Raw genomic sequence first — 14,763 nt, forward strand, 5'->3', positions numbered from 1 at the left:
AATTCGATTCCATTTCGATTCGATTCAATATTGATTATTTTGGATATCAGGAACAATACATGGCAAATTTTCTCAAGGAAAACATCTCTTAACTAATGCTGTAAACAATGTCAGCATTAATGTTTTCAGTGCACACTGTTTGTTTATAATTAAAAGGATATTTTCTCGACACGTCACTGACAAAACTGATTGAGTTTAAGTTAAAACAAGTCTCCAGATTCAGATTTCTGACATTGTCAGATTGACAATGTCAATGTCAAGTCAGTTGTACCCTTCTTTCCTTCATTAGCCTACTATAATATTGAAGGTAAAAATTAACTGATTTGTATACAAACACTTCAATTACACTTTTATTTATGTTTATAATAATAAAGTTATATGAAATATAAACATTTAAATGGTGGCTGTCATAAAAACCTGCCAGATTTATTCAAACATGCATTAAAAATTGAAGAACATTAAAAATGATAATGAATATAGGGTGCATATATTTAGCAAAATGCTCCTCTCTAGAGTTAATTTTTCTAGCTGACTAATGAGTTTATGGTCACTCACTGGATATGGTTTTTCTGAGGTAAATGTGACGTTACATGACATTGTTAACAAGCTGATTTACTGACGTCTTTCCATGGTTGAAACACTGATTGAGTGATTCCATGTCACATGATACGGATTTCGATAAGTTGTACTCGACCTTTTAACATACTTTTTAACATACGGTTCCTAAAAATAAGAATTGATTAAAATCGATATTTTTACCCAGCCCTATTACTTAGGGCCTGTTAAAACCTGGTATTAAAGGGATAATTCACCCAGAAAATAAAATTAGCTCATGACCTGAAGCCATCCTAGGTGTATATGACATTCTTTTTTCAGACGAATACAATCAGAGTTATATTAAAGGAGAACTCCGGTCAATTTTAACATTGAGCTCATTTTTTGTACATTTGGAGTGCTGTCAGTACAGAGAACAACGACAAAAATCGGTGTTGCCTACACCGTGTTATCCTCTTTTTAAAATTTGCACCCTGTTGACTTCAATGGGGCAAGTTTTAAACCTGCTTTTAGCCTCTTAACATCCTTGATGTGTCATTACAAGTGCACAGGTCATGTGAGTGATTCCTTCGGAGTGGACGCGGGTGAATCTGACTGCAAAGATATGAATCAAAATTATTTTTTGTTTATTCAGCCAGCGCACATACCTGATACATCGATTGTCGAGTTGTCGAGATTGTCGAGTACTAAACCTATGCGCGTGAACTCGACAATCGATTACTATGGACTTTGATTACCCTAATAAATTGCTACTGGATCTTACTTTCCCGTGTTTATCGTGACACACAGTCAAAGATGGGAATACTCAAATTTATATTTCTCACTTCTAATCTCAGTGTGTTCTAGTTTCCAAAACAAATCTAACTCTTTCTTCAGCGTTTCTTCATCTTTTCCTTTGACTTAAGTCAAGTTCTTTGCTCTTTTCATAGAGAGTTTTCATGATCTTTTCTCTGAGCATCAGTCTTTTTCTTCAGGTCTCGCTGCTGGGAAAGTGCTGCTATAATTAATAAAGTAAACCTAACTCAGAAAATGGGCTCTATATTAGTTCAGTGATTCAGGTCAAATGATTGTGAAATAATGATAATGTTAAAACAAACAACACCATCATATCACCTTTTCTCTTTGTCCATCTGGCTGTTATAACTCAGCTTGATTCATCCTCTTTTCCAGATTAACTAAATGACTTTTACGCAGGTTTTGAGGTCAGTAGCACCATTCAGGCACAGATGCTTGAACTCTGGCTGTCAACGTGCCCTTGCCAGAGTTAATACACGCAAAACTGCGGGGCCGGACAGCATCCCTGGACATGTTTTAAAGGATTGTGAAGAACAACTAAATTATGTTTTTGCATACATTTTTAATATTTCCCTTAGTCAAGCAGTTGTGCCGACTTACCTCAAAAGCGCCACCATCATTCCTGTTTCCGAAGAAGCCTAACCCAACCTGCTTTAATGATTTCCACCCTGTGGCCCTCACACCAATTGTTAAATACTCAGAGGAATGACAATTAAATTAAACTCTGAATGACATCTTTAAAAAGTCGCAACACCACACCCGTCTTTACTCTTTTAGGTAAAATTGCTCTTTCGACGTTGAAGCCCCCATGGGAACAGCCACTGCACTTGATCGTGCACACACTGAGCAACCATGACCTCCACTGGAATGCACCAACACACAAACTGCTTCCCTCTTGTTCTGTAGACACACTGAACAATGTTTGAGAGCAGAGTGAAGACAAATGTTCACTCGGCTCTGAAGCGAAACTTAATGGGAGTATTCGCATACTGCCTTATATACCTGGAAGTGGGGGAGCATCTTGTGATGCAAATCTCACTCGCCAATGTGCATTGGCTAGTTCTGTTACCACACGAAAGTGATTGGACTCTCAGGTGAGATCCTAATTCATCAGTTCAGTTCCGACGTAACATCTAACATGACTGACTGATAGATAGGGAACTAATTATACTCTTAGGGCCCTATTTTAACGATCTGAAACGCAAGTGTCAAAGCTCAAAGCGCAAGTAACTTTGTGGGCGGGTCTTGGCGCTGTTGCTATTTTCCCAGCGGGATAAATGACTCTTGCACCAGGCGCAAATCTAAAATGGGTTGGTCTGAAGTAGCTTCATTATTCATAGGTGTGGTTTGGGCGTAACGTGAAATAAACCAATCAGAGCGTCATCTCACATTCCCTTTAAGAGCAGACGCGCTTTGTTCTAAAGCGGATTCCTATTATAACGGCGGATTTGCCAGACGCGCGCCAGCGGTTCACAGCCAAGGAGAGCAACGCTCTCGTCAGGGACGTTGGGGATGGAGAAACCCACCCAAATTAACTTCGGTTAAAAAGGAGTATGATAATTTGGGTAAATGTGTAAGCTAGATGTATGCTTTTATAATAAATTGTCTATCTATCTATCTATCTATCTATCTATCTATCTATCTATCATAATAATGTATGACTTGCAAAAATGAAAACTGCTGCTTCTGTGTAGATGAGAGAATCAAAGTGTATGCGCGTTGTGCACACGCTACATTGATTATGGCCAAGCATGCGCCCTTAAAATAGCATATGAATAACATGCGCAACGCGCCACTGACTTTAAACTATTTTTTCCTGGTTAGTGGCGCAATTGTTTTCTAAACCTGCAAAATAGCATGAAGGAACGTTTGCGCCGGAACACGCCTCCTTTTTTGCGCTGAACCGCCCAGGGAGCGCAAGTTCATTCCCTAGTTTAGCGACGTGCTTCTGTGGAGGGAAAAGCGCGCTCTGCGCGGGTGCAAAATAGGAATGATACATGCGTCAGTGTACAAAGTCAATTGCGCTGGGTGCAAGATAGGGCCCTTAGTGTTATTGAGCTTTAACTCTATTTTTTTCACCAGCCAGAGGGTGCTGTTTACACTAGCCGTGTTAATCCCTTGAAATTCAACACCAGAACATTAGAAAGTTTTACTGTGTATTTGAGAATTATACAAATTCGTTTCATTGTTACGTAGGAACGTTGCGGAAGTGAGACTGGAATTACTGATGACACGTTTCAGCAGTTCAGAATTGCTTCTTTCTTTTGGGAGACAATAACTTTATTTATCATGCACTTTGATCTTTAAAACTTTGCAGACATTTTACATTCACAAACAGCTATATTATACACTACATGAAAGGTATACTACATGAAAAAGCATAATGGGGCACTTTAAAATAAGTATTGTCAGAATGATAGATGCCAATAAAATGAATACTAAACTCTCTACTAAACCAGTTTGCAACAAACACTCAAAATATAATTTAAAAGTAATCATGCTTGATTGCAGAATTTATCGTTTTCTCAAAAATTAGGTAATCTGTTTCACCTTCTATTGTTTTAAAGTAAAGTTAAAAGTTAAACAAAAAAAAAGTTAATTTGGTGAACAAGCGCAGCTATGAGTATTTCTCCAAGTACTTCTCTGACGCTGGGCTGAAGGAGCTCTCTGATTTTTCCCGTAACCAGCAGTCGATAGGAGCTCGCAAGGAGCTTCAGAAAGAGCTGCAGGAGCAGATGGCTCTGGACGTTTCTTTTACTAAGATTATCTCCAGTTGCAAGGAGGAAATGAAGCGGAGCAGCATCTCTGAGCAGAAGATGATTGAGATCATGTGGTCAAAAGTTAATTGCTACTGGTAAACATACAAGCTTTTTAAACAGAACACTTGAGGAAGGCTCTCAAGCCAAAATGCTTATATTTTTTGGCATATGATTAAAAGTTCTCTCTGCAAGTGCTGCTGGATTGTTTATTTCCATGCACATTGTGAGTGGTTAAAGTTGTGCCACTTCTACCTTTACTGGAATAGATCATTTTACATGCTTAAACTCTTCTCTTTGATGTATATTGTGAACTGATGATTTGGCGATTTCAGAGTCACTGATGTGAGGAACAGAAAGTAATTTCATATTATGTCCTGTGAATCAAAGAAACTTGTTGAATTTTGTTCAATTAAATTTATTTATCCAAACTTTCCAAAGCTTCATGTTTTGAGTATTTTCTCCATTCATCTGGGATCTCACCACTCTCCTCAAATGTTTTATTGTAGTGCGTTTCCAGATCTTTCTGGAATCTGCACACAAACCACTTCCAGTAGGGCAGCTCAGAGAGATCAGGGGTGATGCTCCAGTTAGCATAAACTTCTCCTGCTCTTCTGTATTCTCTCCAGAGGACTTTATCATGTGATGAACTGGGATAAAAAGATCGATTGCTTGCTACTGCTGATGTGCAGATGCTAACAGACAAGTTTGTTGTATTCCTGTACGCAAACCCTTTTATACCAGTAACACGATGAAATGAAACACTGTGATCTCCATCATGGTTTTCTATGGTGTTGGTGCAGATGGCTTTACAGAACGGACACTGAACCCAACAGCACTGACATAAGTGATCAATCAGAAGCTCATCTGGCTTGAACTTATAGTCCAGCTTTACTGGAAATGTCTTTTTGCTGAAGTTACTGCTGATAGCAGACATTATAGCAGTAAGTTCTTTTCTTATCACATCTTCTAGGAGTTTGAAATCATCAACATTATCATGTTTAACTCCACTGAGGTCTTTTTCAGAGAAGATCAGCACATCTGAGAGCTGCTGTGTGAAACTCTTCAACCACAAACCAACATCTCCACTGTTCACTTGAACATGTTCAGTAGATTCATGAGCTGCTTTTATGATCTTCTGCTGAAGGAGTTCAATGTTCTCCTTCATCTTGGGTAAAACACTGACACTGAACTTATCAGTGATGTACTGACTGACTTCATCTCTGATGAAACTCTTGAAGTGATCTCTGGGATTTTTAATGTAATCCATGTATTTGACAAAATCCTCTTTCTCTGCCAGTGTCTTCAGGATGTGTTTCTCCAGATTTGATCTGTTTCCATTTAGTGATTCACAGTTTGTTTTCATTTCACCAGCCAGATCTCTGGCAGTCTTCTTGTAGACACTCTGCTCAATGGGCTCTTTAAGTTTTTGACAGATGATCTCTCCAAAAATAGCAGCTGATGTTGCTCCATGACAGTATTTCTGGAAAATACTATAGTACTCTTCTCTCTTATTCTCAACATACATTTCAGGATCATTGGCTTCCCTGAACATTTTGTGTTGGTCAGTTATCAATTTGTTTGTTCTGTTACAGATGGAAAAAACCAAATCCATGAAGAATTCATTCTTGAACACATATTTTACTGGTCCTTCCTGATGTTCAATTACTCTTGCTTTGATGTAATCTATGAGCTGTTGAATGCAGCTGATATTGTATCCCATCTTTGAAATGTTAAATGACTGAATCTTTGTGTCTGTCTGCAGGGCAACATCGGAGACTAATGATCTTATCTGGGCTTTATCAGTTGGAGACAAAGTTTGAGAAATTCCTAATGTTTCTATAACTGTTCTGCAAGCATCCGTTACAGCCCCTTTAATCCCACCTTTTGTGGACCTTTTGAAAATAACATATTCAGAATAACTTGATACAGTAAAAATATTGTTGTATTCACTTCCCTCTTTTCTGTGGTCTACTGGAGCACTTTCATAGACGTCACTGAGGATCTCTCTCACATCTGCGAGTATTTCAATGTCTCTTATTAGAGGAGTGTCTGTGATGATCTTCTTTACACACTGTTTCCAAAACAAATTAAATTCTGTCTTCAGTGTTTCTTCATCATTTGCTTTGTCTTTGAGTTTTAATGCAAGTTCCTTGCTCTTCTCAAAGAGAGTGTTTTCATGATGTGTCCTATTATCATCAATCTTTTTCTTCAGGTCTCGCTGCTGGAGTATATCATTTAATTTTCTCTTTGTTTCTCTCACAATGTTTTCCTCAATATCTTTGATTTTGACTTCAAATGATGTTTTCCACTGAATGAGTATATTAGCATCTGTGTCTTTCTCAAAGAATTCTGACATTGATTTTTTCACCTCTTCACTTGTCTCATTCAGTTCTCTTTGAAGATAAGTTACCTCAATCTCATTAATTGCTTCGTTTTCTATTTTGTTTTGTAGTTTGTTCTCAGTTTCCATCATGGCACTACGAAGACTCCAGGACCACTTGCTGTATTTTATCTCCAATTTCCTGTAGGCTGAAATTTCCAGAGAATTTCTAAAGCTGAAGACAAAACGTTCATTCAGTAAAGCTTCCCAGAGATCATGAATACGATTTTTGAAGTCTTTCAGCATCATTCCATCTGATCTTGAAGCATGAGAAAGGATAGATTTCTTTAGTTCTTGAATATTCTCACAGTAGTTTGGGTTTGGTGGCGCCATCGGTGGGCTGCCCTCCCAGAGCTGAGCAAAATACTTCACATCATTCCGTATATCAAATTCAATGACATCACTGAAACTTTCTGCATCACAGACTTCCTCTTCTGCAGCAAGTTTTGCCATCTCATCCAGTTTCTCCTGCAGTCGTCTCCTTCCCTCCATGTTTTTCTCTCCAGCTGTGACGTCTGAAACATTCTGATGCACAAACATACAGCTGGGATTCAGTCTGACCTTCTTCATCCTCAGGAAGGCCTGAACAACAATCTGAAGAATGTCCTGCATCTCAGATGGGTTTTCTCCAAAGATATTGATCAAGGTCAGATTTCCAAGACCAACAACAAATGTCGCCAATTCATTGTCATGATGCTGTATTGATCGTCCAGCCAGTTCTAGAGCACGAAGACCCTCAGTATCAACAACCAGCATATAGTCAAAGTTAATCTGTGTCTTCATCTCGTCTGAGACTCTGACCAGCTGCATGAAAGCTCCTCTGGTGCACCTGCCAGCACTGACGGCAAACTGGAGTCCAAACATGGCATTCAGCATGGTGGATTTCCCAGAGCTCTGAATCCCTAAAACTGACAGCACAAAGACTCTCTGGTCTCCCAGTTTCTGGAGGAGTTTATCTAGAACAGCAGTGATCCAGATCACAGGAACATGAGCAGCATCTCCATCCATCAGCTCCAGTGGAAATCCAGAGATCATCATCTCTGCTGCAAGACTCGGGAGAGAAGAGAAGTGAAACTGCATATCTTTCTTGTTCTTCTCCTCGGATGAACATGATTCATAGATCTGACCGATCTCCCTCATGATGTGCTCCAAACCAAATGTTGCTGCTTGAAGTTCCTCAGATATTCTCTCCAGTTCAGTTTGTTCATCTTTAAGTTGTTCAGAATTATCATTGTTCTCTTTCAGTTTTAAGACTTTTGACCATGTTTCATCATACTTGTGATGTAGATCAGAAAGGTCAGCTGATGTATATTCCTCAAGGAGGATTCTGAGCCATTTGAGAAAAAACATGTTCTTATTTGCAGCATCTGAGTTCATTTCTCCAATAAAACACTTCATAAACTTGCTGATGTCATACTTATGCTGTTGTTGGCGAATTTGCTTCATTTCTGTCTGTTTTTTACTTATTTCCTTTTCAATCTCATCTGCTTTAGGTCGATGTAGTTCTTTGTTCTTCTGACTCCACTGATGCCACAGTTTCCCCTGACACGGCAGAAATGAGTCTTTGATTTCTGTCAGATCTTTCTTCTCCAGTAAACTCATCATCTGCTGTGCTGCTTCTCTTCCTCTCCTGCAGTCTTCATCATCTTCCTCATCTACTCTGATGTCTGAGTGTTTGGACAAATCTTCAAGTATGAAAGTAGAAGATGATTCTGAAGATGAGAGACAAATATTTATAGCTCTTCTGAGTTCTTCGGATACATCCGATTGATTTCTGTCTTTCAGACCAATCTTGTATTTTCCTTTCCGTGTCTCAATGAGAGTTGAAACATCTTCAGTAAAAAGACAAATAAGTGGCTTTGAGTCCTTGTAGAGTTTTTGAACTTTTATTAAGCTTGTGTCATTCCTCTGAAGTTGTGGTAGAAGAACAACATTGACTGAGGCCATTTCAGTGAGGATCTGCAGCTGTTTCTCATGGTCTCCTGCATCACCGTGTAGATTACAGAACGCAACACAGTCTGTGAATTTATCTGTGTTTTTCCCAGAGGGGCAGAACCAGGCGATCTCCACCACTCCATCCATCAGGACTCTGGTTCTGCTGCTGCCTGGGCAGTTCCTGTGGAAGAACGTGTTGTGTTTATCATTGATCAGACTGTTCATCAGATGAGACTTGGATGAAGACACAGAGCCAATCCTGAAGAAAGACACCATTGGAGTTTGTGCCTTGTAGATCGGATGGGTTTGACTGATGATCTCATTGTTGGTGTTTCTCATCTTCCAGCTCTTGTTGATTTGTCTGAATGTCCAGAGAGGAAACTCAATCTGTTGTGTGAATGGATCAGGAACAAGCAGAGGCAGAGCGTACTGACACTGGGACAGTTTAGTGACCATCAGCTGCTTCAGGAAACCATCAGCACAATGAAACACAGCCATCTGAACATCCATCGGGTGAATTCGCTCAGAATGATTTGATCCTTCATTAGATAAAAACATTTCTTCGAAAATGTCACACTCATATTTAGCTGAGTCATTATCTCTTTGTTGTATTTGACCCCATTCATTGGCCTCATTAACATGAATATATCTTGCTCTGTAGTCCATCATCAGTAGTTTTTGTATAAAAGTCTGAATCAGCTCCTCTTCAGCACAAGATTCATGGGACTGTAATGAATGTTCCGTTAACTGAAGAACGTCTGCAGCTCTCAGTCTATGATCATTCCTGCCTTTAAGATTCAATCTGTCAAGCATTTCTTTTTCTGGTTGATCTGGTTTCTCTCTGTGTTTTCTAAGCTCTTCTGTAGTTCCCTGTGAAAGAAAATACTGTTGTTACTTTATTATTTTTATTTCTTTATACATTTTGTTACTTTTATTATTATTATTCCTTAATTAGAACAAGTGTAACAGTTAATTCATATTGTGAACACTTAAACTTTTCATGCAGGATTGATTTGTAGCAAATTTTGAGATTGTTAGGTTGCATGGTTGTTGTTTTTCCACTACTAAACATTTCTGAAAAAAAAAAAAAAAAAAAGTCATATATAAAAATATATTATAGATATGACGTCTCGGTTAGGTATGTAACCCTCGGAGGGAACGGAGATGTAGTTGATGTGTCGACTAATTGGGATGCATATATCATTCCTATTTTGCACCCGCACACAGCGGAAAAGCCAGGGCTGGGTCTGCCTCCTCCAGGGCAGCACTTGCAGGCTCACCACCTGGTCCCATTTTAAGGGAGAGGTAGGAACCTTGGGCACATATCCAGGCCGGGGTCTCAGGATACCGTGAGAGTTACCATAAATTGACGTTCCATGCCGTAAAATCTAAAATATTACCACCGTACCTTTTACGGTATATTACTGGCAACCACAGCTGCCAGTTTTTTTTACGTAAACTTTAGTTCAAGGCCGTAAAATTGTATTTTTTACGGTAAAGTACTGGCAACCACAGCTGCCATTTTTTTACTGTAAATTTAAATTCAATGCCGTAAAACATAAAAATTGCTACTGTATTTTTTACAGTAAGGTATGGGAAATGCAATCTGAAAGCAGGTGAAGGCGATTTACTACTAATCAAGGAACCGGCTTTACTGACGAGATGCACATAATAATGTGATGCGATATATCGCCCAGCCCTAAGGCAGAATCACTGAAGGAAAGAGGAACACACAAACAGAAAATAGAGAAACACAAGAACTACAACTGACTTCCAGCCATTACACATCATTACACTTATTATTACCCAGTATGACTTTATTTCTGTCATACATCTATAGAAGTTGTTATTGAGATGTTTAATTGAAAATGTTTGTTTTGAAGTTACCACTATAGAGATCAGTGTTTGCTTTAGTTGGGTTCTAGTCTTTTTAACATTAGTTTCTCTCTTGCTGCTTGAACTGTCTTTTTTACAGATCATACTTGTGCATATACACATGGTTTGTAAATGAGTGCAGTTATATTGATTATGATGCCAAAATCATCATTTAGCCTGTTCAGTCACTAACCACATTCAGAGTTTAATCCTGTAAGAAAAGTGTTATATTATCACCACTGTGAAACTACAACAATGAGTTACAATGATGACTTTTTTTTTTTTAACAGATCATGCACAACCAAAAAAACAGAGCTACACTGTATTGTAGAAACACAGAGATATCAACAATTACGTGAATCTCAACAATGGTGGCATTATTATTATTATTTTTTATTTTATTTTTTTTATTCATGCAGATGTGCATGCTGGGAGTTTTATACTATCCTGGAACCCAGCATGCATTGTGACATGAAACTTTTAATTGTCACCATTGTTGAGATTCATATGCTGATTGTTGATGTCTGTCTGTGTCTAAGACAAGCAGGAGTTCAAAATGTTTTAATGCACTATATGATTTCAATATTCTTCAGAATAATTGGATACAGATATATAGCTGTAGCTCATGTTGTGGATTAACAGATGTATGATAACTATTAAATGCACATAAATTCAGAGCTTATATGTGATAAGAGATTCAGACATGTCTAGGATGACTGTGGCATCATTTCAATAGCCTAACACAGTGGTTCCCAATTCCAGTCCTCGTGACCCACTGCTCTGCACATTTTGTATGTCTCCCTTATTTAACACACCTGAATCAGATCATCAGCTCATTAGGAGAGACTCCATGAACTGAACTGAGTGTGTCAGATAAGAGAGACATACAAAATGTGCAGAGCAGTGGGTCACGAGGACTGGAATTGGGAACCACTGGCCTAACACACCTGATCATCTTCCTCTTAGCTTTTTCTTGCCATAACTAATATTTTATAGGCACACAGTTACAGCAGCCAGAGAAAAACTAATATTATAAAGTCAAGGGTCAAGAGACCAACTAAAACAAATACTGATCTCCATCATGGTGACAACAAACTTTATTATTTTCAATAAAACATCAACAACTAAATATCTGTTAATTCTCGACAATAACTTTTGTACATGTATGAAATAAATAATCGTAAACTGGTTTGTAAACTGGTTTCACACTCAGTGGCTGGAAGTCAGTTGTAGTTCTTGTGTTTCTAATTTTTCTGTTCTTGTTTCTCTGTCCTTCAATGATTCTGCTTATCAGATGTTCATCAGGTTCTCAATTCACTCACTTCTTTTCATTCAACTGGACTATATTAGTGAACTAATGTAGGGAATAGTGAATGAGGGTATAGGGTACGATTGTGAAAACAGCCTCTGAGTGTCGACTTTGAGCGCTGTTAATTCACAGTATATTCCTGTAGGCTAGTTTTATTTTCTACGGTATATTACTGTTTTAATAGAAAATGGTATGATATTGTCAGAATTTGGCCTTTTTTTACAGCAAGGGTTAACAGTGTGTGTGTGTGTATATATATATATATATATATATATATATATATATATATATATATATATATATATATATATATGTATGTATATATATGTATATGTATGTATGTGTGTGTGTGTGTGTATCTATGTAAGGTTATTTATATTATAGGTTATTTATTTTACATTCTGATCTCATAAAAGTTGAGTGTCGCTGCAGGACGCTTTATGTGCTCGTTGGAGGGCCTAATTTATATTTTATTATGGTTTAGTATTTCCAATCGACTAATAGCTTAAATGAACGGCTAACAGTTGACTAGGAACATCTTTAATCGGGGACAGCCTTGTTTTATCATTAAAACAACTGAAGTTTAAATTGGATGATGCAACTATCAAGCAGCAAATACAAGTCAGCTAATAATTGTGCACATACTGTAAACCAGCTCTTACCTTGTGTGGGTCTCTTGTCTCTGTTGCTGTGTGCTCCTTTGTTTCTTTATTGATTGAAGGGTTATCTTATGAAATAAAAATAAATAAAAATTACATGAATGTTTTAGATTTTGTTCTATATTATATCAGTTTTCCTGTCATACTTTCATTAGATCCGGGTAGACGCCTAATTCCACTTAACTAGGTATGCCATAGATTTATCATAGAAGATCATACCATAGATGTGATATAAGGTGGTTGGGATTTGTTTTGACTCTGTTCACTCTACTATCTGTATTTGTAACTACTGCTTCAATAAGTTGAAATAAATTTAAATTACTATTACTTTTTTAATATGACCTTTTCAAAATGACAATCCTTGGTTGATGGAGCACCTTTTTTTCCAAACAATTAACATTTCTTACTGATATATCATGAAGCCCTGTCTCTATCCACAAATGTCTATATGACGTTTAGTTAAAATCAGTTAAAATCAGAATGCTAGTTCACAGTCTGGACTAAACATGGGGAATATCAACGAAGAATATTTTGTCTCACCACTTTCACATTCACTCTTTTTCAGCTCTTCAATCTGTCTTAATGCTGTATTGTTTATCTCTAGTGTGTAACACTGCTGTTTATTCTCATTATACAGAAGCTCAATCTTGTTCATCAGTTCTCTAATCTCTGTTTGGTTATTCATCATCTTGTTGCAGGAGTGATATCTTCCTCCACATTTCTCCAGCAGTTGCTCCAGAACAGGGTTTTTCTTCAGATCATCTTTTATGGCGTCACACTCTTCTTTTCTCTCGTAGGTGAACAGAATCATCACAAACTGAAGAACTTTGTCACCAAACACTTTCTGAAGCCATTCAAGACCCATCTGATCATCATTGGTTAACTGGCCCAGTCGCACAACAAAGATGAAGGCATGGATTTCATGTTCATTCACTAGTTGATCAATGAGATGATCCACACGGTCCAGGTAAAGTTCAGCCTCATGTAAACCGGTCATGTTGATCACAGAGACGTGGCGTTCTGATATCTTTCTCTGTAAAGGAACAATTCTGGACATTTCTGCATTTTCCACATTAGTCTGTTTTTCTCCAAGAAGAATGTTTTCATGTCCAAACTGGACTGATGAATAATTTCCAAAAAACACAGCTGTCACATTGGTAAGCGCGTGATCTAGAATAAACACACAGAAAAAAAATCTCTCAAATTCATCAGAATATCAGTACTTATACGATCATTATTGATTATTTTTTGTTTAATGCTTGGATGCAGTGAATATTGTGTTGTTCCTACCCATGATGTCACTGTGCGATGAGTCAAATGGTTCGGGTGCCTTGATCATTTCTGCATGGTTAGCAGGTTTGGATGTCTTCACTTCTGCTGATTGTTCAGTATCCTATAATGTCAACATTCACTCATTAATCATTTATATTTACAGACGTTTTTATCCAAAGCGACTTACAAATGAGGAGAGCAATAGAAGCAATTAAACTAACAATAGGACAACAAGATGCAAGTGCTGTGATCATTCCCAGTTTAGTCTAACGCATACATTTTTTAAAAATAGATATAGAATAGAAAATAAAGTGTTAGTATTAATGGAGCTCACCCTTGATAGGCGGCATTAACATTAAAATGCATCTTACGCACAGAGGCACAACGGATATTGTAGTGGGAATGAATATCTGTATCTACAGTATTACTCTTTGCAGCAGAGAATCTAAAACACACACCAACAAATCTTGAGCTCAGAGTAGAGGGGGTGGTGGGCGCTAACTGATAACATGGAGTTAGCTTTCCGTACCACCTGGTTATTATTAAGGTCAGTAAGATTACTTGGCTGGATAACTAAAATCTTACCACTGACCATAATTATTTTAAAATGCGCATTTTTTACCTTGCCACTGATATTACCATAACAATTTTTCAGAAAACATTAATACACACTCAGTGTAGAATTTGTCAGAGTATCATAAAGCTTTTATCAACATGAAATTTTGCAAAACAAAAATCAATGAGCATGCCCTGTTTTTACATTTAGCTGCAGACAATCTGTGTCACGCCAATGTACAAAGTAGTCCATGACAGGACAATGATTCGTTTTATCAGCCGGCTTTGGCAATCTTCATTATAAATGATTTAAAAAGTGGTTTATTGTGAAAAATCTATCAAATTAAGCATTTTAAGTCAAACCTGAGTGTTGATGCCTCCCTGTGTGTGTCTGTCCTCCTTTTTGATTTCCAGATAGGAAGTGAAAGTTCTCTGCAGACCTTTATATAGACGCAAGAAAACAATTCCTTGAAGTCACATGACATAACAGAAAGTAAAACTAAAAGTGTTCCGTTCTGCTAAAACTCCTTTCTATACAGAACCTTGGAATTCTGCATTGATGAATCAAAAAATTACTAAAATTATAACAGTTTTACTTTTCAATTTTTTTAAAGATCATTCCTTCACAGTACAGATTTTTCCAAAAGCTAAATGGCATCAAGTGTTTAT

At 37.6% G+C, this 14,763-nt stretch overlaps 1 protein-coding gene across 1 annotated transcript; it reads right to left on the reverse strand.

The window, feature by feature from the left end:
- Positions 1-3,594: 3,594 nt before the first annotated feature.
- LOC311074366 (interferon-induced very large GTPase 1-like) lies at positions 3,595-14,542 on the reverse strand. Its single transcript, XM_084100918.1, has 5 exons — positions 14,458-14,542; positions 13,558-13,660; positions 12,808-13,437; positions 12,271-12,335; positions 3,595-9,294 (listed from the first exon to the last, which is right to left on the reverse strand). Exons 2-5 carry the CDS (start codon positions 13,604-13,606, stop codon positions 4,525-4,527), a joined length of 5,514 nt encoding a protein of 1,837 aa, XP_083957044.1. The 5' UTR covers positions 13,607-13,660; positions 14,458-14,542; the 3' UTR covers positions 3,595-4,524.
- Positions 14,543-14,763: the final 221 nt, after the last annotated feature.

The sequence above is a fragment of the Abramis brama genome, assembly GCF_963993115.1.
Source record: "Abramis brama genome assembly, chromosome: 1".
In the NCBI taxonomy this organism is placed as follows: domain Eukaryota; kingdom Metazoa; phylum Chordata; class Actinopteri; order Cypriniformes; family Leuciscidae; genus Abramis; species Abramis brama.

Excerpts from the sequence above, each read along its gene's own strand:
- LOC311074366 (XM_084100918.1), bottom strand. The coding sequence starts at position 13,606 with ATGATCAAGGCACCCGAACCATTTGACTCATCGCACAGTGACATCATG. Across the intron at positions 13,438-13,557 it reads ATCGCACAGTGACATCATGG|ATCACGCGCTTACCAATGTG; the intron begins GTAGGAACAACA and ends TGTTTATTCTAG. Across the intron at positions 9,295-12,270 it reads AGACAAGAGACCCACACAAG|GGAACTACAGAAGAGCTTAG; the intron begins GTAAGAGCTGGT and ends TTTCTTTCACAG.